Source organism: Drosophila melanogaster, chromosome 3R, assembly GCF_000001215.4.
Source record: "Drosophila melanogaster chromosome 3R".
NCBI lineage: Eukaryota > Metazoa > Arthropoda > Insecta > Diptera > Drosophilidae > Drosophila > Drosophila melanogaster.
This window is the reverse complement of record NT_033777.3, coordinates 31735482-31759395: the sequence shown is the minus strand read 5'-3', so window position 1 is coordinate 31759395 and position 23914 is coordinate 31735482. Positions and strand designations below refer to the sequence as shown.

Below are 23914 nucleotides of genomic sequence, written 5' to 3'. Positions count from 1 at the left end.
TTGCTCTGTCGTACATTTCTCAATGGTTGTGTTTAAAGGTAACCGAGTGTGAGTTTATTTACAGAAGATTACATCTCTTTGTTAAATTTTGTTGTAAAAGACCTTAGTTTAACCATCGTAACGGAGTGGCCACAATCCTCCTGAAAACTGCGATGAGACAGGCGACAAAACCAGGCGATCTAAATACATATAGCCGGAAGATAAACTCTAACTTCAGCGTCCAGTCGTGCGAGTCTGGAGAAGCTGCGATGCGAAAGATCTGCCGTATCAGTCGTGCAAAAGATCCCAGTCAGAATCGTAATTCTTATCGCTGACATGGGTAAATATTTGGGTGGTTAATTTTGGTGGGCCACGGTGTTAAGCTGTACACACTCTGGCGTAGGGTCGTATAACAGCGGCCACGCCCCCTGCAGCCCAGCCCGATTATTTACCCCTGTCAAAAAATAGAATTATGCAAAGGCAAACACTGAACATGGAAAGTTTCAAAGACGTGAGAAGAGTAAACAGACCAGTTCTCAAGAAAGCACCATGTGATGATGGATGATGTATGTGACTTCTGGACACGGTTTTGGGTTATCGGCAATAGCTTGAACTGCAACCGATGAATATTTATTCATATTTATCTAAGGCTTTCTGCAAAATAAAGTCTGCTAAGTATTCAAATCCACGTGGAATAACTTCCAGCTTAACCAAATCCACTTTATAAGACATTATGAAACCCTAAATTTGGCTCTACTTAGCCCGGCAATAAAATACTAAGAAAAATTTACCTACAGCTGAGCAGGTACAGATTATTTTTGACCCACTGATAGCGTTCAATCAATTGGAACCACCAGAATAAGTTAATTGGATTAAACCTAGATTAAACAAATTATTTATAATTAGAAATTGAGTTAACCCTATTGCATTTCCCCCAAGTGTACGACATACATAGTTTCAAAAGCGATATCAAAGCATTTATGCATTTATTAAGCACCTTCAACAAACTCTGAGAGCAAACAGCTTCCAGCACAAACGCTTTACCAAGATGCTGCCCCAGTCTTATACTCCAGGTCAAGTTCTACTCCAACTATAGGACGCGATTCCACGTCCGCACCGTCGCCTCCTGGTTGGTGAAGATGGCCTCGGAGGCTAGGCGCAACAATAGTAAAATATAAGAGTGGCATGCCGGACAGATAAGTGGAGCACTAAACCCCGGATGATTTACGGGGCAACGTCAAGTTCAGATAAGGAGACGCCCCGGGCGGGAGCTATATTTAAGTACAATCCAGGCCAGGGCCCGCAAGTTCGCCACCAGCATCCGTGAAATGTGAACCGGTTAGATCGGTCGAAACACCCAACAAGCGCATCACTACCGGTACTGCCAGATCCACATCACTACGGACGAGATGTCCACCACCACCACCACCACCACCACCATGGCCAGTGCTGTATCCAGCGCTTCGCAGGACCTGCGGTTTGGACTCACGGACTACTTCGTCTTTGTCATTATGCTGGGCGCTTCTGCGGGCATTGGGGTGTACTTCGGATTCTTCTCCAAGTCCAAGAACACTACGGAGGAGTATCTGCGCGGCGGGAAGAAGATGCAGACCCTGCCCATAGCGATATCTCTGGTAGCCAGGTGAGAGCGTAGCAGTGTCCGGCAGTTCCAGCCGGATTTCTCCCGATTCCGTCATAATTTATCTTTATTTTACGGCGGCCGTAAAAAGTGGCTGCGTCAATTATAAGGGCGCTGTATTTTAAGAAGTTCTCCGCACTTGCCCCATCCACCTAATTAAACCGATTGTGTAACCGACGCGGAACTGGGGATTCTGTTTGGGCGTTAGTCATAAATCACTTACTTACTTACTTACCTTTCACTGAGAGGGGTATATTGGGTTTCGAAAGAGTGAAGTGCAATCAATAACTTATGATGGCTCCATTTCAGCCAGCTGTCCGGCATCGCCATCATGTCCATTCCAGCGGAAAGTTACACCTATGGATTCAACTATATATTCGTGGTCCTAGCCATGCTGGTTGTGATTCCTATCTTAATCTACATAATTGTTCCTGTATTCTATGAAAATAATGTGTCTAATTGTTATGAGGTGAGCTAAACTAAGAAGACTACGAAACATAACATAACAAATAATTGGCAAAATTATTCGATTATTTATTCGCACCCTAGTACCTCGAGATGAGATTCAATAAGCGAACGCGGCAGTTGGTGACCTTCTTTTTCGTGACAAATTCGTTCCTGATGTTACCCGTCTATATGTTTATTCCATCGCTCGCTTTTGCCCAGGGTAAGTAGTGTACCAAACTCGGTCCAAGTCCATCTAAATCAACTCCCACTTTTCAGTTACTGGCATGAACATCCACTTGATCAACGTAATGGTGTCCTCCATCTGCATCTTCTACACGATGTTGGGTGGGATCAAGGCGGTGGTCTGGACCGACGTGGTGCAGGGTGCCATTATGCTACTCTCTGTGGTTGCTGTCGGAGTTCTGGGCACAATCCGATCGGGAGGCATGTTCACTGTTATGGAACGCGCCTCGGACGGCGGACGATTCAACTTTGAGTGAGCTATTTGATCTGGTCTGAATATCGGATCTAAATAATTCAATCATTTAGCTTTGGCTTGGATCCTCGTATACGGATGACGTTCTGGGGTGCCACCATGGGAGGGATCTTCATGTGGACGGGTCACATTGGCCTAAATCAGAGCTGTGTGCAGCGCATCGTCTCCCTGCCTTCGTACTCTCATGCTAAGAAGTAAAGGATATTTGCTATATATCTTTCGATCTAGATAGACTCGTTACCCGGTACAACATGTGATGTATCCCAAATTTTTCGTTTTAGATCATTGATCGTTTCTGGCCTAGGATTTCTAATTATAAGTTTCTTCAACACTATCTCTGGAATCATTATGTTTGCCCGCTACTATGGATGCGATCCAATGCTAGCTGGTGTAAGTTCAATTTTGATATACTATAAACATGAAACATACATATTTTTTCCCTCCTTAGCTGGTTAGCAAGCCGGACAAGATGATGCCCTTCTTTGTGCAGGACATCATGGGACACCTGGCCGGAATGCCTGGCGTCTTCATCTCCTGTGTGTTCAGTGCTGCCCTCAGCTCGCTTTCTGCCACACTCAACTCCCTGGCCGGAGTGGTTTACTTCGACTACATAAAGCCTCGAATTCGGCACACAGAGGCCAGAGCCAACTGGGCCATGAAACTGATCGTGGTTGTAATGGGGGGGTATTGCATCCTGGGCGGCTTCATGGTGCAGAACTTCAACTCGATCCTGCAAACGGTTGTCACCATTACGGGCATAAATACGGGCGCAGTGGTGGGTGTGTTCCTCTTGGGAATGTTTGTGCCGCGCTGCAATGCCAAAACGGCTGTCACAAGCATTATCGTCAGCGTGGTCGCCATGGTGTGGATTATCGCCAATGGCCAGATGAACTTCAAGTCCGGACTGATTAAGTACGAGGTGCTGCCTAACTCACTGGATCAGTGTGAGGCCAGAGGTCTTTACATGATTGCGGAGGCTATGTAAGTACACTATTGGGATGCCCATCCGAGGTAGAGCTCACTGAATGGATGCTTCATTGTAGCAACAAGACTGACTTCACTCCTGTCACGATGAAACCTCCTTCTGGCGCACCAGTGACCACCGCCTTCCATAGCGATCGGGATTTTTCTCTATACGACATCTCGTTCTATTGGTACAAGGTTCTGGGCAGCGCTCTGGTCTTTCTATGTGCGATCCCATTGAGCTATATCTGGCGACCCGACGAGAACGAGAAACAGAATCCAAAGTTGTACTCGCCCTTCGTGCGGAAGTTCCTCTCCCTGCCTGTTACGGATCAGGATCTTGAGGAGGTGCCACTTCGAGGATCCAAGGTCGCTGCGACTCCCGACCTCCGCATAGAACCTACCGAAAAAGAAAAACAAACTGTCACCGAGCCCTGATTCTTGTTAAATGTGTTTTTTATCCATAGGCTTAAATATGAGGAAGACAATTTAGAATGATAAATAAAAACAAAATCGAAAGAAATATTTAACGAATATTTATGTATCGTCAAGGTATAATTGCACCCCTTATTCTTTAGACACGCAATTCCTAGAAAATATCAGTTACCATTTAGCAATATAACAATATTCAATATTATTTTGATCTATTGAGGATACCAACTCCATAAAAAATATATCCAAAAATATAATTTATGATATTAAAAAACTAAATCCTTTTCTATGGTCCAATGACCTAGAGGGCAATTCAAGGTCGTCACTGCTCTCGCAAATGCGTAACATGTACGTAAAAACCACCGTCTGGTGATTCAAGTTCACAGACAAAGGTTCCATTATCAAAGTCAGGGGATGCCGACCAATGTTCTCGGTTCCTGCTACTGGTGATAGGGAAAGCCCGCTTATAAACGATTTAGTGGCCGCATTATTCAAAAGGGATACGTATTTAGACCACGATTAATAGACAAGTTGGTACTTTATGGAGGGCATACGCCTCCGGAATTCCAGATGCTAACCCCTCACATCGGCCCCTTCTCAGTTGGCCAGATAAGAAGCACTCCTGATTTACGATTTGCTCCGATTACGACTCACATGCTAAGATATCGTGTCGAGATAAGGGTGGTCATCTAACTCGAGGAGCTACTTAAGAAGGGTGTCCAAGATCAGATCCCCACAAGTGTGCTGGCAGCCTCCAAAACCTAAGCACCTAAGCAGCGAGGAGTTTCCGGTTCGGTCTTTCCCAATTCGCGATTTTAAGTATGGCAAGCAGTGTTAGCAATTTGGCCAGCACAGTGGCCACTGCCACGACTGCTACCTTGGAGGACCTCCACTTCAGCCTCACGGACTACATAGTCTTCTCCCTGATGCTGAGCGCCTCGGCAGGAATTGGAGTTTACTTCGGCTTCTTCTCGAAGGCCAAGAACACCACTGAAGAGTACCTGCAGGGTGGAAAAAGGATGCCAACCCTTCCTGTAGCCATTTCCCTTGTCTCGAGGTGAGTGTCCCGCACGCTTTTTCCCATAAATTTCCATGTCGTCACTCCGTAGCGCCAGTGAGGCACACCAGACACACCATGGGTTATAAAGATAGTGTCGTTGTATCGGGCCTCCTTTCTCTTAAGCCATTTATTTCTAGTCTCGTACGTCTATCCGTCTATCTTATCCAAATGCGCATGCCGGTTATTGCGGCCATAAAAAAGCTTAGATGAATTTCACTAATACCGCGAATCTTGTGAAATAGATCAATTAAGGTTCGAGCCCCTCTTTTTTCCAGGCCAGAACGAGTTGTTAATTGAAATGACCTTAGGAGGGCTCATCATCTAAAGGAAGGTCACAATGGGTTTCCACTAATCTCTCGATCCTTTTCAGCCAGCTGTCTGGAGTGGCCATGATGTCCGTTCCGGCGGAGACTTACTCCTTTGGATTCAATATGATCTTCGTGGTGTGGGCCATGGTCTTGTCTGTGCCCGTTCTTATATATATCATTGTGCCCGTTTTCTACGATAATAATGTCTCCAATTGCTACGAGGTAAGTAAAGGATACATAACATTTTTAGAAACGAGGTTCTTTAACTGCAAACCAGTTTGAATCCTTTTAATACAGTTTCTTGTTCCTTTGATTAGACAAACATTCTTCATAAGCAATCTCGATTTCATTTTCTTCTTCAGTATCTTGAGTTGCGATTTAGCAAGCGCACACGACAATTGGTGACCATCACCTTTATCCTCAACCAATTTCTGATGCTTCCCGTGTACATGTTTGTGCCCTCGCTGGCCTTTTCTCAAGGTATAATGGAAATAGATTTTAATCGCAGGCGCGTCAGTGGTTGAATTAAAATTCATTTTCATTTGCAGTTACTGGATACAACATTCATCTGATTAACACGGTGGTCTCGTCCATCTGCGTTTTCTACACGATGCTTGGCGGGATCAAGGCGGTTGTCTGGACAGATGTGGTCCAGGGAAGCGTTATGTTGATCTCAGTTGTTCTAGTGGCCATTTTGGGTACCTCGAACACAGGAGGCATAACCAATGTCTTGGAAAACGCCGCTGAGGGGGGCCGTTTTGACTTTAGGCAAGTAAATGGGTGGCTTAACATTTCATATAGTTTTGCTTAATGTCGAATGTGATTTCTTTAGTTTTGGCATCGATCCCCGCCTGCGCCTCACCTTCATCAGTGGAATGGCCAGCGGCCTTCTGATGTGGACAGGTAAGCTTGGCCTTGACCAGAGCTGCGTCCAGAGGATTGTGTCTTTGCCCTCGTATGGCCACGCCAAGAGGTGTCTGCTTATGGCTGGCGTTGGCTTCCTACTCATCATGTCCTTTACCTGCTTCACCGGAATCATCATGTTTGCCTACTACTACGGATGCGATCCCATTCAGGCTGGAGTGAGATTTCTGATCCGTTGCCTCAGGTTAATTCTTATTTAATATTTACTTTCTTTCAGCTGGTCAGCAAGCCAGACAAGTTGATGCCGTTCTTCATCCAGGATATAATGGGTCACATGATGGGCATGCCCGGCGTCTTCATCTCCTGCGTTTTCAGTGCCTCGCTGAGTTCCCTTTCTGCCAGTCTGAATTCCTTTGCCGGAGTGGTTTACTTCGACTACATCAAGCCGCGAATCAATCACTCCGAAGCCAAAGCTAATGCAACTATGAAACTGGTGATTGTGGTCATGGGAGCGTACTGCATAGTGGGCGGCTTCATCGTGCAGAACTTTAACTCCATTATTCAGACCATGTGGACGATTACCGGCATTAATATGGGCGCTGTCGTGGGAGTGTTTTGTCTGGGCATGTTTGTGCCGCGTTGCAATGCCAAGGTGGCGGTGAGTGGAATTGCCTTCAGCTGCCTGGTGATGCTGTGGATCATCATCAATGGCCAGATGAACTTTAAGGCTGGGCTGATTAAGTACGATCCCTTGCCTAATGGGCTGGACCAGTGCGAGGCCAAGGGCTTCGAGGTCATCTTGAATGCGATGTAAGTAGTGAATGTAATATATAAATGTTATAAAATAACTTTTTGCAATGGAACTATTTTCAGAAGAAACAAGAATGTTACCAACGTTGGCACAACTGCGATTCCCTCGCTGGAAGCTCCCAAGGAACTTACCACCGCATTCGATAGCAATCGCGACTTTTCCATCTACGACACATCTTTTTACTGGTACAAGGTCCTAGGTGCTCTTCTAGTCTTCGCGTGGGCCATTCCCATGAGCTATGTGTGGCCCTTGGACAAGGAAGAAAAGCAGAACCCCAAGCTCTACTCGCCATTCGTGCGTAGCATGTTGAACAAGCCAAGTCCAGTTTTGGAGCTCGAGGAATTGCCTCTGAAGACGCCGCTTTCCGAAGAGCAAATCAAGGAGAAGGAAAACGGCAGCGCAACAGAAGCTTAGTATTACCACATCTGTACATTTGCATTCGAATTTTTAAGTTTGAATAGGAATTGGCGAATAAGCATAATAATGAAATGCTTACAGTTCTAATAAGATTGCTTTAATATTTAGTAACGACTATTTCTGAAATAAAATGACATGTTTATGAATTAGACTTTATCCAAACAAAAAAAATTCTCGAGAGACATCAATTCAATTAGGAACTAAAATTCTCAAACGCAAAACACATATAGCATACGACAAGATACAATACCGAATCCATTTTCATAATGGCCAAACAAGTTTAATTTCTCTTGTATATATTTAAGATTTATTTACAAAAGAATATTGAAATGAAGAATGCCTTATACAGAAGATATGCTACATACAAAAACGGTCTGACTGATCATTTCAGTTGCAACGGCTTCCAAAACTAATATACGCTTTTGCTGTGTGTATTATATTATTTATCATTAGTATTACTATTAGAATTTGTGTTTCTCTTCTTTTCATTGAAAAAGTTTCCTCGTACTCTAGCCTGTATTTACGAATTAAGTTAGGAGAGATCGCCCGGAAGAGACCTTTGCCTAACACAACAGTTTCCAATGAGCTCATTTGGATCTTTAAAAACTTAAATGCTTCAAACGAAACGGGCTTGAAATACTTAAAAAAATGTCCAAAAAGGGTGAAAGTTATGCATAGACGTATCTTAAAGCCGCAGACCATTTGTATTGTGTTACAATAGTTTAAATATGTCCGCGATCCGTTTGCTTATTTTTTGAGTGTTGTCCAATTGGTTTTATAATTAAGGATATTAATGGCTTACAATTTAAAAACATCTATTTTACATACATTTTCCGTTAATGTATAATTTGTTTGATTCCAATTTGATTAATTATCCACATACATATTATATTAAGATGCATTTTACAATCTGTCTGTGCATTTCGGGGGGAGTGGGTGGGAGGGTCTTAGGGTACTTTTTTTTTTTGTTTTTCTGTCCAGCTGACGCACACACCGCAGCATTGAAAGTCCAGCATCGATTGCAGCCTATGGCGTCCTTCGCGTCAACCAAATACTGGAGGACGCGAACTATTATCAAAGTTAAGGGATTTCGGAGTACGAAATCAAGTTATCAATTAAAAAAGAATATTGTAGCTTTGTTTGGGGGAACTCTTAAATGTTTGCATGTAGTTGGCAACATCAGACCAACTCGGCGGGCGAGATGAAGACGCTTTTTTACACATCTGCAACGCATTAAAGTTGTTGATTGTCCATCGGTGGGATTGGTTTAGTTACACACTTTGGGCGCAGCATTCTCGCCCACCTCGGCGGAACTGTTGACGATCTTGGGCTCACCTTGGAAAGAGACTTGGTATTAATTGAGTCCATGATTAACAAGGTATTTCCAGCTTACCATTTACATTAATTTCGGCCTTCTTGACCTCGCAGATTTCCTGTGGTTCCTTTGCAGGACTGTCGGCAGTCTTAACCAAGGTTGTATCGATTTCCAAGGGCTTGCTGACATCATTGGATGCGGGGGCGGTAGAAACATCAATAGGAACGGGCGTGGCGCTCTCATCCGTATTGCTCTCTGCCTCCTTGGGTTCCGCAGAGTCCACAACCTTGCTAGGCTCCTCTTCGCTGCTGGCGGCTTCCTTCGGCTCAGTCACCACCACGGTGCTGGTTTCCGTAAGCTCTTCCGCGGACTCTACAGTGCTTTCGGCTTCCTTGGGCTCGGCAGCGGGCACTTCTAAAACTGTTTCTTTGCCCTCTGTGGCCACTTCCACCACATCATTGCTAGACTCCGTAGTCTTTGCTGCTGCTTCTGTTTCTGGAGCGGCAGAAACGTTTTCGATGGCTGGTGTGTCTACTTGAGCGGTGTCCGAACTGCCCTTCGAACTTCCGTCCACTTCCATAGGTTCTGGTGTGGGCTCCTTGGCTGGCTCATTTTGCTCCTTGGACTCCAAAACTGCTGCTGCATGTTCCTCTGACTTCTGTTCTGGTTCTTTTTCGTCATCTAATGCCTTTTCTTTATTTGCGGATGGTGTGTTTTCGACGAGCGTCTCATCTTCGTCCACATCCATAACAGAAGCAGGTTCTTTAGGTGCAGCGGCAGTCTCTGTAGCGGCTCCATTCTCCGACGTTTCTCCGCTCGACTTGAGGGGCTCTTCAGCTTTTGGCACCTCTTCGCTTGAATTCCCAGGTTCTTCTGATATTGGTTTGACTTCATCGACATGATTCTGCTTCGCTTCCGCCACTGAAGGAAGATTCTCCACACCATCCGGTTGGTCCTGGACCCCGGCGGGACTGGCGTCTTCCTCTTTTGCCTCAGCTACATCTTCCTTTGCCTCCTCCGGCGCATATTTCTCAGTTGCCTTCTCCTGCTTCTTGACCTCTTTCTTGTCCTTCTTGACAGCTCCCTTAAAATAAGCTTGTTTATTTAGTTTTCAATGATAATAAGACCAGATAATTCGCTTACCTTTCCCTTGACCGAGGTCTGTACCTTCTCCTTCTCCTTCTCCAGCTCAGGCTCGGGCTCATCAGCGCCTACGTCTAGCTTACGTGCTCCGCGTCCCTTTCCTGCACTGGCCTTTGTGGCCGAGGCCGGCGAAGTGCGCGCCTTTTTGCTGGGTGGCGGCGTCACTGCCTCGGCGGCTCGCGTCGGCGTTCCTCGAGTGCTAGACCGCGTCCGCCGCCCGCCCGCCAGCTCCAGGCTTCCGCCCATTGTTCGCACAAGCTCCTCGCTTTCCTTCTGCGCCCGCTCAATGAACGAGCGGCGTTTGGGAGTGCGTTTCTGTAATAGAGGAGAGATCGGGTTCGGTAAGTTATATTTCAGTATACATAAGCAGTAGTGCTACTTTTGTAAGTTTGATTTCCCGCCAAAACGCAATTGTCTTTGAGGGAATGAAGATGCTATTTTACGCCTTTTTTTTATTTTTTTAATATACCTGATATTCCATATTTTTCTGATTCACTAATGTTTCGTCATATGAAACATTGTAGTTAAAAGTGCATTCCCTATAACACCAAAACATGTGCAAGATGGGCTGAAACCACGGCGCTTTATTAGTGACTCAAAAATACAATTATATAGAAGAAACAGAATCATGTATTTATATTTAAACTCTTATCGGCAATAATTAAGCGTTTAAATCCAAGTGCGCACTGTACTATTGTTGACATGGCCAAGTGACCGCAGCAATTGCACCCGCATCGACCCGCTTGCAGCTGAATTCACACAACAGACCCCAAATGAACCCCCACATTAATAGCTGTCGATCGGAGGAGTTGAGTTAGACATCGATGTGTACGTACGTATATCTATTAGTAAAGTCGCCGCTAAAAAATGGAACCGAATCTAGAGCGCAACGTATCGCATACATACACATGCACAACACCGCGGAGCGGATGCAAGTGTTCGTGCCGCCTTGTATGACAAAGTACAGCAAACAACAAAAAGTCGAAAAGGGAACAAGCAAAAATAAAAACAAACGAGACGCGGCGGCAGCGGCAAAACGTGAGCCTGAAAGGGAATCGCCGATTGCCCTGCTTCTCTCGTCATCTCCTCTTCTCTTCTTCTTCGGCGAGTAGCTACACACGTATACACACACGCACACATGCTGCTGGCTTCCTCAGCAGGCGGGGGAAGGGGGAGTTGGAAAGTGGACAGGAAAAAGCAAAAAGCGCGCGCACACGAGGGTAGCCGTTGAAAAAAGAAACGTAAATAGAAACGGACACAGCGCACAAAGGGAAATGGTGAAAATGCACCACATCCGAGTGCCCATATACACACACAGTTATTTTGGAAAAATACCGCAGATAATTCGGGCAAAGCAAAGCGGAGCCCGTGTTGGTGTGCGTTATCGCCGTGCTATGTTAATTGTCGCTAAATATGTGTATGTGCGGCTACTTACGGGAGTCTGCTTCTCGTCCCCCGTCGACGCATTCACATCTTCCACCGCCTCCGGCTTTTGGGCCACAGTTGCCTCCGACATTGTTTAAAATAAACGCTGGGCGGTTATCCCTATATCTTTCCAAAACTTCAAAACGGTGGCGAGGTTTACTCCACTTCCACTCTCGCAGGCGCACACAATTACAGGTAACTCAACTCGACACACACGCCACGCTTCGCATACCGTGAACGCGCAACTTTCAGAAATGCCGATTTTGCGGAAACTTTTCACCGTGAAGAGCCGCTCTTTTGGTCACCGATGCTGCGCCAGGACTGAGTCAGTATTTTTGAATACTTTCTGTGTCTAGAACGTTCGCTTTTCACCCTTTTATTGACTTTTTTGTATCGCGCTTCTACGGAGTAAACGTAACTAAACTGCTTCTTGCTAGTGCTGCACAATTTGTACTCTAAACGCGTTGGCAGCGCCGTTTCATCGACTCATAGTCCATCGATAGCCACGTCATATCGATTACTTGTAGTTTTGGTATTACCAAGTACTGAGTGTATGGCCACATTGCGACACCACACGCGGCCCGTTGCAGTTTTTTATTTATAAGTCCACACCGCATACAAATGGTTTCGCAGCAGCAAATCGAGGCCATTGGAGGCGTTCTGAACAACAAGGAACGCCCACTGAAAGAGCGCTTTCGAGCCCTCTTCACGCTGAAGAACATCGGCGGAGGAGCGGCCATCGAGGCGATCAGCAAAGCCTTTGACGATGATTCGGCCCTTCTCAAACATGAGCTGGCCTACTGCTTGGGTCAGATGCAGGACGCACAGGCGTTAGACATCCTCACCAAGGTGCTAAAGGACACCACCCAGGAGCCGATGGTGCGCCACGAGGCTGCGGAGGCCATGGGCGCCATTGGTCATCCAGATGTGCTGCCAATTCTGGAGGAGTACAAACAAGATCCGGTAGTGGAGGTGGCCGAAACATGTGCCATTGCTCTGGACCGCGTCCGCTGGCTGCAGAGTGGCCAAAAGGTAGATGACAGCAACCCTTACGCCTCCGTTGATCCCTCACCGCCAACTGCGGGCGACAAGAGCGTCACCGAGCTGAAGGCCATCTATCTGGATGCCCAGCAGAGCCTGTTCGATCGATATAGGGCCATGTTCAGCCTGCGCAATCTGCGCACCGAAGAGAGTGTCTTGGCCATTGCCGAGGGACTTAAGGACTCTTCCGCCCTCTTCCGCCACGAGGTGGCCTTCGTACTGGGCCAGCTGCAAGAACCCTGCAGCATTCCCTTCCTTCAAGAGAATCTGGAGGATCGCCTGGAAAACGAAATGGTGCGTCACGAGTGTGCCGAGGCCCTTGGCGCCATCGCCACAGAGGACTGCATTCAGATCTTGAACCGCTACGCCGAGGACGACAAGCGCGTGGTCAAGGAGAGCTGCGTCATCGCCCTGGACATGTGCGAGTACGAGAACAGTCCGGAGTTCCAATATGCCGACGGCCTAGCCAAACTAGACGCGACCAAGTGATTTTCGCCGAACATTTGCATCTACCAGCTGTGTATATATTAGTCGTAAACTTGTATTGTTTTGTCACTTCTGTGATCACATGGACCTAATCTTATCGAGACATAAAAAGAAATTTGAACGTGACTTCCCTGTGGTTTTTGATTAACCTGCTGGATGGATGAATCAACTGGTGGGAATGCTGATGCTAATGAGTGCCTAGTAACTATCCTAGTTTGACGGGCATTTTATCATCAACTGTGGGCAACTCTTTGTTTTTTTTTAAATGTTTTAATGTGTCTAGTAATTAAAAATAATACTATTGAGTTTTCGTTATTTTTGCTTTAAATTATTCGATGAAATGCATTCAGAATACATTCTGAAATTCAAAGTACAAGGCGACATGGCAGCCCCATTTGAGCGGTTATAAACTGAAAAAAATATGAATACTTTAGCAATGCACTCAAATTTCCGCTTTGGAATTTAAATAACAAGTATTTTCCTATCCTTTAAATCGCCCAACAAAAACAAAAACTCAAGAACGCGGCTGGCTGCCCAGTGTGACCACTTGACGATTTCCCACAATTCACCTTGCCGGCATTTCGTATTCGGGATTTTTTTGCAACGGCGAACACATGAAGCTCCTGATGCTCGGCACAATTTTGGCATTCTTTTCTGTAATCTCGGCGACAATGGCGGCTAACAAGGAGAGGACTTTCATCATGGTCAAGCCCGATGGCGTCCAGCGCGGGCTCGTCGGCAAGATCATCGAGCGCTTCGAGCAGAAGGGCTTCAAGCTGGTCGCCCTGAAGTTCACCTGGGTAAGCGGATAATTGAATTAGGAAGAAATCAATAGATATAAATACGTGGAAACGGGTTGCCCCACGCGGGGTTGCCATCGGACCTAACCTCAAAGGCTGGGTGCAGGCGTCATCGCGGAATGACATGTGTTTAGAGGTCAGAACTGCAATTAACTGATAACGAACCGTTTTGTAACCAGGCCTCCAAGGAGCTGCTGGAGAAGCACTACGCTGATCTGTCCGCCCGCCCCTTCTTCCCCGGACTCGTGAACTACATGAACTCCGGCCCCGTGGTGCCCATGGTGTGGGAGGGTCTGAATGTGGTCAAGACCGGTCGCCAGATGCTCGGCGCCACCAACCCCGCCGACTCGCTGCCCGGCACCATCCGCGGTGACTTCTGCATTCAGGTCGGACGCAACATCATCCACGGCTCCGATGCCGTCGAGTCTGCCGAGAAGGAGATCGCCCTGTGGTTCAACGAAAAGGAGCTGGTCACCTGGACCCCGGCCGCCAAGGACTGGATCTACGAATAGACGGCTACTTTAACTGTCTGCCCTCGTCTAAGCTGAATACAGATTGATTCTTCTAAAGAAATAAAATTCCACAATAATTACTATATAATCTTGCTTCTTTATAAGGAGTGTGAGCTTTGGAAAGGTTTCTATGATATTAAGTTAAGGATAGTCGATAGCCTATCCACTGAGCTGTAGGCTTTGTTGGCGGTAGCACCCATCCTCTGGGTATAGAGGAGCCTCTTCCACAGTAGCTTATGTAAGAATCCCATGTGGAGCTGGAAAAAGCGATGCAATTAAAAGGGAGCTCCCGCCGGACAATGCATTTCCCTAGACATACCGAATTTCAAGAAATTTCCCCTTATTTAATTTGGGAGTTGGCAAGGATCGGCCGAAGAACACAGCCTTCCATTGAGATTCAAGTGAAGCCACCTTCTTGGACTCCTTGACATGGCCAGCTTGAGTCTCTTCTTGGACTCTGCGCCAAACAAGACGCATGTGGGTCAGTTTTTGGCAAAGGGCGGCTCTGTCTCCTCCACGAGACTCGCAAAGTTTCTCCAGAAGATCAAAGGTCTCCAAAATGGAGGCAGCATCGCGTTGTTTTCGCAGGGATATGTGCTTCGCTTGTTCCAGTGCGGTATTTCGGGGCGGTTCTATGGAGAACTTCTGTTCTGCAGCCTCAGATTTGACGGTTGCACGTATCACCCGATGTTGGCTTCGTCTATATAAGCGTCGCCGGCGTTTTCTTTGTTTTTGTTCGTCGACTACTTGTTGGCCCGGTACTTGGTCAAGTTCATCCAGCAGGGTTGCCGTGCTCCGCTGCAGCTCCTCCGCCCGGTGCACATCGAAATCGCGACCTGCTCCACAGCTCTGTTGCTCCAGTTGCCCCAAACTCGATATAACTTGCTGAATCTTGGCTTTAACTTCACTTAATCTATGCTTTTTGTGCGGCGGAGTCATCTTATTTTGGTTGTTGGTGTTGGTAAACGCCTGAAGGTGCACATTGGGGGTAGTTTTAAAATATTTAATTATAGATTATTATTTTTATTTAGCAAAAGTGAGGCGAACGCCACCAGCAACTAGGCGATTCCTTTTCAAAAAAATATAATGTTATTTTTTTAAAACAAACAAAGGGGAAGAGTATTAGCTCAGTATGTGTGGATTCAAGCCGCTCTGCAGCTCAGAGCTCGGAGATGGAATTGCCATCAGGAATTTGCATTAATGCTGACATTAGGGGCAGTGAATTAAGTTTTGGGGTGGTTCTAGGTCTCCAGTTCAGCTTTGGCATCTTTGAGGATCTCTGCTGCCTTCTTATACGAATCTGTCTCGATCAGGTCCTGCTCATCGGCGAGGTACTTTTCCAGTACCTCGTACTCCTTCTGCAGTCTGTGAAAGGAACGTCCCATTAGGCTTTTGAAGGGGGAAACGGAAGAATGCATACCTTCTCTTGGAGTCGGGCACCATCATGATGCACTCCTGGATGACCTCCTCCTGCTTGCGCAGTACGTGGTCGTCGGCTCCGTCGCCCCTGAGCTTCTCCAACCGCGCCTGCTCGGTCAGCACTTCCTTGGCGTAGCAGTACTTCTCCCTGGTCAACCGCCGGACCACTCCGGATTTAATCACCAGTTGCCGGATGCGGGGGTCTGTCATTTTTGTTGGGCTGCGTTCTACTGCGTTCGCCTATGAACTGAAGTTAGTGAAGCTCGACGGGGACTTCCTGGCATGAATCACAGTTAATTCGACTAAACTTCGAACAGCCGGCTGAGATTCGGAGTAGTTGGCAATGTAGTGCAGTCTTTGTTGTTTTTGTACAGAGCGCCCAGTGAGTCAGAGCCCAAACCAGGGCTGCCAACCTATCGGCGGAACGAGTAAAATGAACCACTCGGAACCGCCTTAATTTGAATTTCATTTTAAACTGATTTCATTTTCTTCATAGATATTCAAGTATTTTTCAATTAAAAGGCGTTCGTGTGTGGTATTTTACGGTTAAGCTTCCTTTATTTTTCTCATCATTTAAAAGATCTTTTATCAAGCAACATGTTCTGTATCCAAGAATTGTTCTGGTGTCGGTTACAATTGTCTTCGATTTGTATAAATTCAGAGTGTGAGATTAACGTGTATAATATGCAGGATGCAGGTTATTATGGGCAATGAGATGACATGTGGCTAACGTATATTATGTAATATGCAAATGCAAATGAGGCTCGATTAAACATTTATAATGTTTTCAAAAACCGCATGATTATGTGTGTAATGTTGATTTCTTTTTTGTAATACTTCTTAAGCATTTGTCTTTTGGTTTCAAGAGAAATTTTGAATTCATCGCGAATGTAGTCTTTTCGGTTCGGGGGATTTTTGGGAGCGCGGACGTGGTTTAAAACTAAATTCGGAAATTACATATTTCAATAGATTTTAAATCGAATGCCTCCGACTTGACTTATCAAAAGTATAAAAAGTGTTTAAAATCCATTCGAAACAGGTGGATGCGACCGGATGTGTGGCTGCTAATCAAGTGTAAGGTTAGTTGTAGAGATGAGTATATATCGAAGGGGCGGGCTACAGCAGTGCTCCGGAGGCCCCTATCCACTCTGCGGAGTGGCTAGCGGGTGGTTTCCTACGAAAGGACTTGCGGTGACGATACATGTTCAGATAGCTGCAGTAGACCACCACGGCGAAGGCGACCAAAACCGACCCGGCGAGCTGGAAGGGCTCCTCCTTCGCATCCTCGCTGCACCTGATGCTCCTCTCCTCGCTAATCGTACGTGTGGTTATTATATAGGGTATAATCTGCTCGATTTCGGTTAATATCTGCCGCTTCTCCCAGCAGCTAGTAATAGTAGTAATTGGTGTCTCTCTTGCCATGGAGTCAAGGTGTGATTTTGATCGTCGAGTGGGTATTATAATTTTGACATGTGTATTGTTGTTGTGTGTTGTTGCTGCTGTTGCTCTAGCCGTCTGTTTTTGTTGTTGTTGGGTTCGAGTGATGACGTTGTTCTGCTGGCACCCTAGTTATTTCTTCTTCTGTGCCTTCTCAGCGGCTTTTGTCACCTTGCCCGAGGTCGTCTCTTTAAAGTTCACCGACTTGATGACGCCCACGGCCACGGTCTGCCTCATGTCGCGCACAGCGAACCGTCCCAGCGGTGGGAACTCCTGGAAGCTCTCTACGCACAACGGCTTGCTGGGCACCAGCACAATGATGGCCGCATCCCCGGACTTGATAGCCTTCGGCTCCGTCTCGGTGGTCTTGCCCGTACGGCGGTCGCACTTCTCCTTGATCTCGGAAAACTTGCAGGCAATGTGCGCCGTGTGGCAATCCAAGACGGGAGTGTACCCATTGGCGATCTGGCCCGGATGGTTGAGCACAATCACCTGTGGGCAAAAAGAAAAAAAAAAACCAAACAAAGATGAGTTCAACTATCAAAGATTTCTCATCTTTGTTACCCTACCTGAGCGGTAAAGTCGGCTGCTCCCCTAGGAGGATTGTTCTTGGAATCGCCGGCCACATAGCCACGACGGAGCTCCTTCACGGACACGTTCTTCACGTTGAAGCCAACGTTGTCGCCGGGCATGGCTTCGGTGAGAGCCTCGTGGTGCATCTCCACAGACTTTACTTCGGTGACCAGGTTGACCGGCGCAAAGTTGACGACCATGCCTGAAACGAAACCGGAAACGAAGCGACCGAAACGAAGTTACATATCCGGACGTTATGTGTAGACATTTGGATGGGGGTGGGTGCATACAGAGAGAGAAACGTGGAGCGATATTATTCGAACTAACTCCAATTTATTTTTATTTGAATCAATAGCTCTACATATATTAATATGTTAGCTAGGGTTATTTTATTTTAATGGCCTTTCACTTTCATGTTGAAAATGGAAGCTCTTCGGAGTGAGAATTTCACCAAGTGCATGAGGTGGAGGGTCTCGCTCTCGACGAAGACGTTCGCTCAATAATGCATACATGCGCAAGACTTCGTTGCGGGCTCCGCTTTGGAGGCGGTGGCTGTTGGATGCCAGCCCACTGTCGACCCAAATTTTGCAGAATACATGTATGAAGTGCCCAAAGAGAAAAGAGGGCCCACACCCGACCTCATCAACCCGGAGCCTTACCTGGCTTGAGGAGACCAGTCTCCACACGACCTACTGGTACGGTTCCGATGCCTCCGATCTTGTAGACGTCCTGGAGCGGCAGGCGCAGCGGCTTGTCGGTGGGACGCTGGGGTGGAAGGATCGCGTCCAGCGCGTCGATCAAGCACTTGCCCTCTGCCTTGCCTTCCTTGCGCTCCACGGACCATCCCTTGAACCAGGGCATCTTCTCGGACGGCTCCAGCATATTGTCGCCGTGCCATCCGGAGATGGGCACGAAGGCCACCGAGGCCGGATTGTAGCCGATCTTCTTGATGTACGAGGACACCTCCTTCTTGATCTCCTCGTAGCGGGCCTCGCTGTACGGCGGCTCAGTGGAGTCCATCTTGTTGACGCCCACAATAAGCTGCTTCACGCCCAGCGTGAATGCCAGAAGGGCGTGCTCGCGGGTCTGGCCGTTCTTCGAGATCCCGGCCTCGAACTCTCCAGTTCCGGCGGCGACGATCAGCACCGCACAATCGGCCTGAGAGGTACCGGTAATCATGTTCTTGATGAAATCCCTGTGACCAGGGGCATCGATGATGGTCACATAGTACTTGGACGTCTCGAACTTCCATAGGGCAATGTCGATGGTGATGCCCCGCTCCCGCTCTGCCTTCAGCTTGTCCAGTACCCAGGCGTACTTAAAGGAGCCTTTTCCCATTTCCTGGGCCTCCTTCTCGAACTTCTCAATCGTACGCTTGTCGATGCCGCCGCATTTGTAGATCAAGTGGCCGGTGGTCGTCGACTTGCCGGAGTCCACATGGCCAATGACCACAATGTTAATATGGATCTTCTCCTTGCCCATCCTTGCAGATTAAGCTATTTTTTAGAGCTGCTGGGAGACAGAAGGGATGCAGGTATTCGGATGAGCAAAGTGGGTGGTTTCCGTACTCGGGGAGGTAGCATGCCAATGTGGGTCTGAACTTAATGGGTGGTGCAGACGAGTGACGTCTGTATGCTGTGGGTCGTGTCATCGTGGTGTAGACACCAAAAGCACACTTCATACGGACAGGCACAAACGTACACCAGGGAAAACCATTGAACTTTTATATTTCGAAAATACGAATTTTAAACAATTCAAGAGTAAACACGAAAATCACGCGAAAAGTTTACCAATTAGTTCAAATTAAGCCTTATACTGAATAATAGGAAAAATATAAATACACATGTATGTTTTTACGGACTCTTATGGACACTAATGTGTACGATTGAGAAATACACCCATATTCCCATAATATTTTTGCCCACAAATGTATGCAGCAAGAATTTACAAGCAGAAAAACTCACCTGTTTTCACGAGACTTTCTAGAGTTTCTTATTACTCGGCAACGCTGCGCACTTAGAAACTGATCACAAACCCACGCGACGCTATATCCTAGAATTAGAAGGAAATCGTTGTCATAAAAATGGCAGTTTTTAAACTCTATGCGGATCTTCCGTACTCTGCAGCCGGACCACGACCGGGCCAAGTGTCTGTTGGTTAAAGACTGCCGTGTATATCCTCTGCCGAAGTGCACCGGGCGAAAAATCAATAACGAGCCCCAGACAGAAACGAATGGAGCCGAAGTGTGCGTACTGGGAAAATGCACTCTCCTCGGCTGGAGAGGATTAAGCCGAAGAGAAACCCTCGTCGGAAAGCCGGGAAGTGCGGCAGTGCATGGCGAAAATGTGCCGGCCGGCGTTTTTAGTGGGAAAACCAATGAAAATCGCACACCCAAACGGATTTCAATTAAAGCCAAATGTCGAAATGCCGAAATTTGGCAGCTTTCGCAGCACGGTGGAAGAAAATTCAAAGGGAAATGGCCAAAAGCATCGGCATTCGGTGGCGGTCGTGCGGCGAAAATTCCGCGATTCCAAAGGGTGAAAAACTGTAGAGGGAGATGGAGAGAGCGGGAGAGAAAGGGACGGCGAACGGGCGCAGTGCACTTGCTGGTCATGCAGAGAAGGAAGGGAAAGAGACGGCGAGAACTGCAGGGCGTTGTGATTTATTTTCTACCCCAGTGACAGTTTCACTTGCCGATTTTCCTGCATGTTATTTTTAAATCTTTGTATTTGCATCGAAGTGCAAATTGGAAGAAGCAATGGGAATGAAGGGGGAAAGAATATGCAAAAATACTTCGTCAGAGATGCAGGGCAGGAAAATAATCTGCTAACCATGTGTCATCATGCCGCGGATATTTTTTTTTTGCCTGCGAATTCCAATAGAAACTACTCGGGAATAAACGGCTTGAGAACGGGAAGGAGAAACGGGTACAATCCAGGCAAAATCGAACGCGCACACACATGCAGCCGGTCGCCATGTTGGAATTCGAAAGTCTATGCAACTTTATTAATTTACTTGCAATTTAAGGTCGCTGGAAAACCAATTTCCAATTCGAATCGATTTACACAGCTATTATGCAAAAGGAATGAGAAGACCGGCCGGCAGCGCAAATCACTTACACTCTCTCACTTTTCGGAACTTTCTTTACTTTAGAACTTTCTTTAGGTTGGAAAATCGAACCGAAATTCGCCTAATAATGCAGGGTAGGGAATTCTGGGACTTTCCCTTTTTACATTTCCACAACTAATCAATGCCTATTAATATTTTCACAATTTAACGGGAGCTCTGCGTGCACTTACCTCGAAATCACAAAACGGAAAGACCGAAAAAGCAACGATGCTGAGGTGAACGGAGCTGAACTGATTCCGACCTAGAGATGGCACAGGATTCCATGTATGACAAGGGCCTTGGGTTTCCTATTGCATTATGCGGATTTCTTGACTTAAATAAAGTTTCCATCCCTTAAGTATAAAACGTACCAAAATAAAAATAGTAATACAATTTTACTACCATTCATGGAATATTTTATATTCTCTTAAACTGAGTCTTTTGCAGATAAAATAATATAGTACTTTCACGGACTGTCACTAAAAGTATGCACATTCACCACTAATTGCAAAAGACATTGTGCACACTATTCGCTTATGCGTTGAAATAAGACGCAAGCTCCTTCCTTTCTCTCTCTCTCGTCCTGTCGTACGACAGAACAATAGAAAATTTGACAGAACAAAAATGTTAGAAAGGAATTTGAAAAAATACTGTTAATAGTAATGTAATGTAATTAACAGTAATGCTTTAATACGTAGACCTTTTGCGTTCGTCTTTACTTGCCTATTTTATTGTATTAAAAGAATTAAAGTAAGTCTAAACATTACAATTAATAGCATTAGAACCCGAAAACGACTATAATGTACATTGGTCAAGAGCCATTATTTCCATTCACTGTCCGACTCGTATTCCTCCCAGTCCGGTTTCACGCCCACGGGCAACTTCTTCTGCTCCAGGTAAACGTTAAACTGCTCCGGAATCGACATAAATCTGCGAATCTTCAAGCGGAACTGCCGCCACGTCCACTGGCCAAAGTTTTTCCGATCGGCAACCATCGCCTTGTAGTTAAACTTATGTTTGTTAAGAAAGTAGGACAGTTCCTTGACCACGCCCTTGGGTAATCTGTGCAAATACAAAACCTGTATTTTGACAGTTTTCCATTGCAGAATCAATATTTTACCTGAACTCTGGGTCGGCTCGCTCGCTAGCCAGTTGTTCTAGTTCCTGGACTACGTGTCCACGTTTTGGACCCTCCTCTACGACTGGTTTCTTGAGGCCCAATACACGCCGCTCATCCTCGTCCAGCTCCTCCTCCAGAAACCCATTCACAACTCGGGCCGCTAGGAGGCGGTCCTTCTTGTAGCTGGGAATCGCAATGGCCTTGTTGACGTCCTTGGCCAACCCCATTTCACTGAAGTTGGTGCCCACACGCTGGTCCTCCATCCACATCTTTTTCATCCTGGGACTGGTAAGATCATAACAGAAGGTTTTCGTAAACTTGTTGACTCTATTGGCTGTAAGTGCACCAAGATCCAACTTACTCCTTAATTTTTCCGGTGGAACTCCGGGTTTTATTCATCGTCTTGCGGTTTACATTGTAGCGATAACGCTTGCGAGCATGATTCTTGCGGATCTTCATTGTTGAGAGGTTTAATTAATGAATCAAACAATGTTTAAAATCAATTGAGGGGACCAAAACAATTTTAAAACCGCACGTGTTGCAGCTGTTAGGAGTGACCGTGGACCGTAAAATACCGAAACCCTGATTTCAGTATTTCAATACCGCATAGCTAGAGATGACATACCGGCAAGATAAATGTTTTCGATAACGATAACGGCACGGCGTTATCTACAAGATTTTGTTTATATCCGTAGGAAACAAAATATAAATTAAGCCACCATGCGTGATGAGATTTTGGACCCCAGTAACCTAGTGAAGAACCGGGAGATACTCTACCGACTGATGATCAGCCAGCTGATGTACGACGGCCTGGAGAAGTTCGCCATGGAGCTGTCCATGCTGGTGAAGGCGGACCAGTGCGCTCCCAGTGAACGCCTGCTGCACGTAATGATTGCAGGGATGCAGACGCTGAGCGACAAGGACAAAACCAACTCGGATGATGTGCTGCCCGGCATAGACTTGGAATTCGAGCCGGAGGCTTCGGCCTTGGCCCCGGAACCACATTCCTACGAAACCGCGTATGTGACCTCGCACAAGCAGGCCTGTCGCGCCGGCGCCTTCAGTTGCGATGGTTCCCTGGTGGCCACCGGGAGCGTGGATGCCAGCATCAAGATTCTGGACGTGGAGCGGATGCTGGCGAAGTCTGCGCCCGAAGATATCGAGCCGGGCAGGGAACAACAAGGCCATCCAGTGATTCGCACGCTCTATGATCACACTGATGAAGTGTCTTACCTGGAGTTCCATCCCAAGGAGCACATCCTGGCCTCCGCCTCGCGCGATGGCACTGTTAAGTTGTTTGACATTGCCAAGCCTTCGGTAAAGAAGGCCCACAAGGTGTTCACCGACTGCGAGCCGGTGCTGTGCCTGTCTTTTCATCCTACTGGTGACTACGTAGCCATCGGAACGGAACATAACGTCTTGCGGGTCTACGATGTGGCCACCACCCAATGCTTCGTGAGTGCCATTCCCTCGCAGCAGCACAAGGCTGGAGTTACTTGCGTGAAATATTCGCCCACGGGGAAACTCTACGCCACAGGCAGCTATGATGGTGACATCAAAATATGGGATGGGATCAGCGGGCGGTGCATCAACACCATTGCCGAGGCGCATGGCGGAGCGGCAATATGCTCACTGGAGTTTACGCGGAATGGAAAGGTAATGGGACACTATGGGTAGTGGCTGTGCAAGATTTTAACTTATTCATTTTAGTACCTCCTATCTTCCGGTATGGATTCACTGGTTTATCTGTGGGAGCTGTGTACCAGTCGTCCCATTCAGACGTACACGGGCGCTGGAACCACCGGCAAGCAGGAGCACCAGACAGAGGCTGTATTCAACCACACAGAGGATTACGTGCTTTTCCCCGACGAGGCCACCACTTCGCTTTGCTCGTGGAACTCCCGTAACGGCTGCCGCCTGACCCTTAACTCGCTTGGACACAACGGACCTGTCCGCTATATTACGCATTCGCCCAATGGTCCTGCTTTCCTCACCTGCTCCGACGACTTTCGGGCACGTTTCTGGTACCGAAGAGCAAATAATCAGTAAACGGATGAAGCTACACCAATCGAATAAAACTTTAAGGAATAAAATATGTACACGTTCATTATTCAATTAT

At 46.8% G+C, this 23914-nt stretch overlaps 10 protein-coding genes, 1 long non-coding RNA gene and 1 other non-coding gene across 22 annotated transcripts; 6 read left to right on the top strand and 6 right to left on the bottom strand.

Moving 5' to 3' along the window:
* Nucleotides 1–35: 35 nt before the first annotated feature.
* On the bottom strand, nucleotides 36–686 carry lncRNA:CR44263 (long non-coding RNA:CR44263). 2 transcript variants are annotated; one of them, NR_125312.1, is made up of 2 exons: nucleotides 510–686; nucleotides 36–433 (listed from the first exon to the last, which is right to left on the bottom strand). It is a non-coding gene; the product is annotated as a long non-coding RNA:CR44263 (long non-coding RNA). The 2 variants fall into 2 exon arrangements; NR_125313.1 differs by lacking the exon at nucleotides 510–686 and having other exon boundaries at nucleotides 36–505.
* Nucleotides 687–758: 72 nt separating this feature from the next.
* CG2187 (uncharacterized protein) lies at nucleotides 759–4040 on the top strand. 2 transcript variants are annotated; one of them, NM_143633.2, is made up of 8 exons: nucleotides 759–1621; nucleotides 1928–2087; nucleotides 2168–2285; nucleotides 2342–2561; nucleotides 2615–2755; nucleotides 2843–2951; nucleotides 3010–3542; nucleotides 3605–4040. In NM_143633.2, the coding sequence occupies exons 1-8, from the start codon at nucleotides 1389–1391 to the stop codon at nucleotides 3960–3962; spliced, it is 1872 nt and encodes a 623-aa protein (NP_651890.1). In that variant the 5' UTR covers nucleotides 759–1388; the 3' UTR covers nucleotides 3963–4040. The 2 variants fall into 2 exon arrangements, with proteins under 2 accessions (NP_651890.1, NP_001189331.1); NM_001202402.1 differs by having other exon boundaries at nucleotides 1318–1621.
* A 650-nt stretch (nucleotides 4041–4690) lies between these two features.
* salt (salty dog) lies at nucleotides 4691–7571 on the top strand. Of its 2 annotated transcripts, none has more exons than NM_001300697.1 (7): nucleotides 4691–5013; nucleotides 5387–5546; nucleotides 5687–5804; nucleotides 5873–6092; nucleotides 6157–6406; nucleotides 6466–6998; nucleotides 7065–7571. In NM_001300697.1, exons 1-7 carry the CDS (start codon nucleotides 4778–4780, stop codon nucleotides 7411–7413), a joined length of 1866 nt encoding a protein of 621 aa, NP_001287626.1. In that variant the 5' UTR covers nucleotides 4691–4777; the 3' UTR covers nucleotides 7414–7571. The 2 variants fall into 2 exon arrangements, with proteins under 2 accessions (NP_001287626.1, NP_651889.3); NM_143632.4 differs by having other exon boundaries at nucleotides 7062–7571.
* Nucleotides 5805–5872, top strand: mir-1014 (mir-1014 stem loop). The gene has a single exon (NR_048527.1). It is a non-coding gene; the product is annotated as a mir-1014 precursor RNA (primary transcript).
* On the bottom strand, nucleotides 7502–11753 carry CG1910 (uncharacterized protein). Of its 3 annotated transcripts, none has more exons than NM_143631.3 (4): nucleotides 11310–11753; nucleotides 9875–10189; nucleotides 8810–9815; nucleotides 7502–8751 (listed from the first exon to the last, which is right to left on the bottom strand). In NM_143631.3, the coding sequence occupies exons 1-4, from the start codon at nucleotides 11388–11390 to the stop codon at nucleotides 8684–8686; spliced, it is 1470 nt and encodes a 489-aa protein (NP_651888.1). In that variant the 5' UTR covers nucleotides 11391–11753; the 3' UTR covers nucleotides 7502–8683. The 3 variants fall into 3 exon arrangements, with proteins under 3 accessions (NP_651888.1, NP_733453.1, NP_733451.1); NM_170574.2 differs by lacking the exon at nucleotides 11310–11753 and adding an exon at nucleotides 10711–10837; NM_170572.2 differs by lacking the exon at nucleotides 11310–11753 and adding an exon at nucleotides 10344–10400.
* Nucleotides 11754–11837: 84 nt separating this feature from the next.
* Nucleotides 11838–12951, top strand: nero. The gene has a single exon (NM_143630.2). The coding sequence runs from the start codon at nucleotides 11921–11923 to the stop codon at nucleotides 12827–12829; it is 909 nt and encodes a 302-aa protein (NP_651887.1). The 5' UTR covers nucleotides 11838–11920; the 3' UTR covers nucleotides 12830–12951.
* A 367-nt stretch (nucleotides 12952–13318) lies between these two features.
* On the top strand, nucleotides 13319–14224 carry awd (abnormal wing discs). 3 transcript variants are annotated; one of them, NM_001300696.1, is made up of 2 exons: nucleotides 13319–13626; nucleotides 13806–14224. In NM_001300696.1, exons 1-2 carry the CDS (start codon nucleotides 13453–13455, stop codon nucleotides 14136–14138), a joined length of 507 nt encoding a protein of 168 aa, NP_001287625.1. In that variant the 5' UTR covers nucleotides 13319–13452; the 3' UTR covers nucleotides 14139–14224. The 3 variants fall into 3 exon arrangements, with proteins under 3 accessions (NP_001287625.1, NP_476761.3, NP_001287624.1); NM_057413.4 differs by having other exon boundaries at nucleotides 13412–13626; NM_001300695.1 differs by having other exon boundaries at nucleotides 13468–13626.
* On the bottom strand, nucleotides 14218–15114 carry CG1896 (uncharacterized protein). Its single transcript, NM_143629.4, has 2 exons — nucleotides 14458–15114; nucleotides 14218–14395 (listed from the first exon to the last, which is right to left on the bottom strand). Exons 1-2 carry the CDS (start codon nucleotides 15075–15077, stop codon nucleotides 14275–14277), a joined length of 741 nt encoding a protein of 246 aa, NP_651886.1. The 5' UTR covers nucleotides 15078–15114; the 3' UTR covers nucleotides 14218–14274.
* A 33-nt stretch (nucleotides 15115–15147) lies between these two features.
* Tbca (Tubulin binding cofactor A) lies at nucleotides 15148–15906 on the bottom strand. Its single transcript, NM_143628.3, has 2 exons — nucleotides 15559–15906; nucleotides 15148–15503 (listed from the first exon to the last, which is right to left on the bottom strand). The coding sequence occupies exons 1-2, from the start codon at nucleotides 15765–15767 to the stop codon at nucleotides 15380–15382; spliced, it is 333 nt and encodes a 110-aa protein (NP_651885.1). The 5' UTR covers nucleotides 15768–15906; the 3' UTR covers nucleotides 15148–15379.
* A 183-nt stretch (nucleotides 15907–16089) lies between these two features.
* eEF1alpha2 (eukaryotic translation elongation factor 1 alpha 2) lies at nucleotides 16090–20928 on the bottom strand. 4 transcript variants are annotated; one of them, NM_079872.4, is made up of 5 exons: nucleotides 20867–20928; nucleotides 19532–19619; nucleotides 18227–19079; nucleotides 17564–17769; nucleotides 16090–17486 (listed from the first exon to the last, which is right to left on the bottom strand). In NM_079872.4, exons 3-5 carry the CDS (start codon nucleotides 19047–19049, stop codon nucleotides 17127–17129), a joined length of 1389 nt encoding a protein of 462 aa, NP_524611.1. In that variant the 5' UTR covers nucleotides 19050–19079; nucleotides 19532–19619; nucleotides 20867–20928; the 3' UTR covers nucleotides 16090–17126. The 4 variants fall into 4 exon arrangements, with proteins under 4 accessions (NP_524611.1, NP_996315.1, NP_733449.1 ...); NM_206592.1 differs by having other exon boundaries at nucleotides 18227–19076; NM_170570.1 differs by lacking the exon at nucleotides 20867–20928 and adding an exon at nucleotides 19687–19736.
* Nucleotides 20929–21396: 468 nt separating this feature from the next.
* CG11563 (uncharacterized protein) lies at nucleotides 21397–22361 on the bottom strand. Its single transcript, NM_143627.3, has 3 exons — nucleotides 22157–22361; nucleotides 21796–22080; nucleotides 21397–21737 (listed from the first exon to the last, which is right to left on the bottom strand). Exons 1-3 carry the CDS (start codon nucleotides 22252–22254, stop codon nucleotides 21497–21499), a joined length of 624 nt encoding a protein of 207 aa, NP_651884.1. The 5' UTR covers nucleotides 22255–22361; the 3' UTR covers nucleotides 21397–21496.
* A 71-nt stretch (nucleotides 22362–22432) lies between these two features.
* CstF50 (Cleavage stimulation factor 50 kD subunit) lies at nucleotides 22433–23893 on the top strand. Its single transcript, NM_143626.3, has 2 exons — nucleotides 22433–23451; nucleotides 23506–23893. Exons 1-2 carry the CDS (start codon nucleotides 22516–22518, stop codon nucleotides 23842–23844), a joined length of 1275 nt encoding a protein of 424 aa, NP_651883.1. The 5' UTR covers nucleotides 22433–22515; the 3' UTR covers nucleotides 23845–23893.
* The last annotated feature ends 21 nt before the right edge of the window (nucleotides 23894–23914 follow it).

Bases quoted from the DNA above. Each gene is read 5' to 3' on its own strand.
- CG2187 (NM_143633.2), top strand. From the start codon at position 1,389: ATGTCCACCACCACCACCACCACCACCACCATGGCCAGTGCTGTATCC. The intron at 2,756-2,842 runs GTAAAGGATATT...TTTTCGTTTTAG, and splicing joins TCGTACTCTCATGCTAAGAA to ATCATTGATCGTTTCTGGCC. The intron at 2,952-3,009 runs GTAAGTTCAATT...TTCCCTCCTTAG, and splicing joins GCGATCCAATGCTAGCTGGT to CTGGTTAGCAAGCCGGACAA.
- salt (NM_143632.4), top strand. From the start codon at position 4,778: ATGGCAAGCAGTGTTAGCAATTTGGCCAGCACAGTGGCCACTGCCACG. The intron at 5,014-5,386 runs GTGAGTGTCCCG...GATCCTTTTCAG, and splicing joins GCCATTTCCCTTGTCTCGAG to CCAGCTGTCTGGAGTGGCCA. The intron at 6,407-6,465 runs GTGAGATTTCTG...ACTTTCTTTCAG, and splicing joins GCGATCCCATTCAGGCTGGA to CTGGTCAGCAAGCCAGACAA.
- CG1910 (NM_143631.3), bottom strand. From the start codon at position 11,390: ATGTCGGAGGCAACTGTGGCCCAAAAGCCGGAGGCGGTGGAAGATGTG. The intron at 9,816-9,874 runs GTAAGCGAATTA...GCTTATTTTAAG, and splicing joins AGACCTCGGTCAAGGGAAAG to GGAGCTGTCAAGAAGGACAA. The intron at 8,752-8,809 runs GTAAGCTGGAAA...TCTCTTTCCAAG, and splicing joins GGCCGAAATTAATGTAAATG to GTGAGCCCAAGATCGTCAAC.
- nero (NM_143630.2), top strand. From the start codon at position 11,921: ATGGTTTCGCAGCAGCAAATCGAGGCCATTGGAGGCGTTCTGAACAAC.
- awd (NM_001300696.1), top strand. From the start codon at position 13,453: ATGCTCGGCACAATTTTGGCATTCTTTTCTGTAATCTCGGCGACAATG. The intron at 13,627-13,805 runs GTAAGCGGATAA...TTTTGTAACCAG, and splicing joins TCGCCCTGAAGTTCACCTGG to GCCTCCAAGGAGCTGCTGGA.
- CG1896 (NM_143629.4), bottom strand. From the start codon at position 15,077: ATGACTCCGCCGCACAAAAAGCATAGATTAAGTGAAGTTAAAGCCAAG. The intron at 14,396-14,457 runs GTATGTCTAGGG...CGCTTTTTCCAG, and splicing joins GGGAAATTTCTTGAAATTCG to CTCCACATGGGATTCTTACA.
- Tbca (NM_143628.3), bottom strand. From the start codon at position 15,767: ATGACAGACCCCCGCATCCGGCAACTGGTGATTAAATCCGGAGTGGTC. The intron at 15,504-15,558 runs GTATGCATTCTT...TTCCTTTCACAG, and splicing joins GTGCCCGACTCCAAGAGAAG to ACTGCAGAAGGAGTACGAGG.
- eEF1alpha2 (NM_079872.4), bottom strand. From the start codon at position 19,049: ATGGGCAAGGAGAAGATCCATATTAACATTGTGGTCATTGGCCATGTG. The intron at 17,770-18,226 runs GTAAGGCTCCGG...GTTTCGTTTCAG, and splicing joins GACTGGTCTCCTCAAGCCAG to GCATGGTCGTCAACTTTGCG. The intron at 17,487-17,563 runs GTAGGGTAACAA...TTTTGCCCACAG, and splicing joins CAGCCGACTTTACCGCTCAG to GTGATTGTGCTCAACCATCC.
- CG11563 (NM_143627.3), bottom strand. From the start codon at position 22,254: ATGAAGATCCGCAAGAATCATGCTCGCAAGCGTTATCGCTACAATGTA. The intron at 22,081-22,156 runs GTAAGTTGGATC...TGATCTTACCAG, and splicing joins TCCACCGGAAAAATTAAGGA to TCCCAGGATGAAAAAGATGT. The intron at 21,738-21,795 runs GTAAAATATTGA...GTATTTGCACAG, and splicing joins CGAGCCGACCCAGAGTTCAG to ATTACCCAAGGGCGTGGTCA.
- CstF50 (NM_143626.3), top strand. From the start codon at position 22,516: ATGCGTGATGAGATTTTGGACCCCAGTAACCTAGTGAAGAACCGGGAG. The intron at 23,452-23,505 runs GTAATGGGACAC...TATTCATTTTAG, and splicing joins AGTTTACGCGGAATGGAAAG to TACCTCCTATCTTCCGGTAT.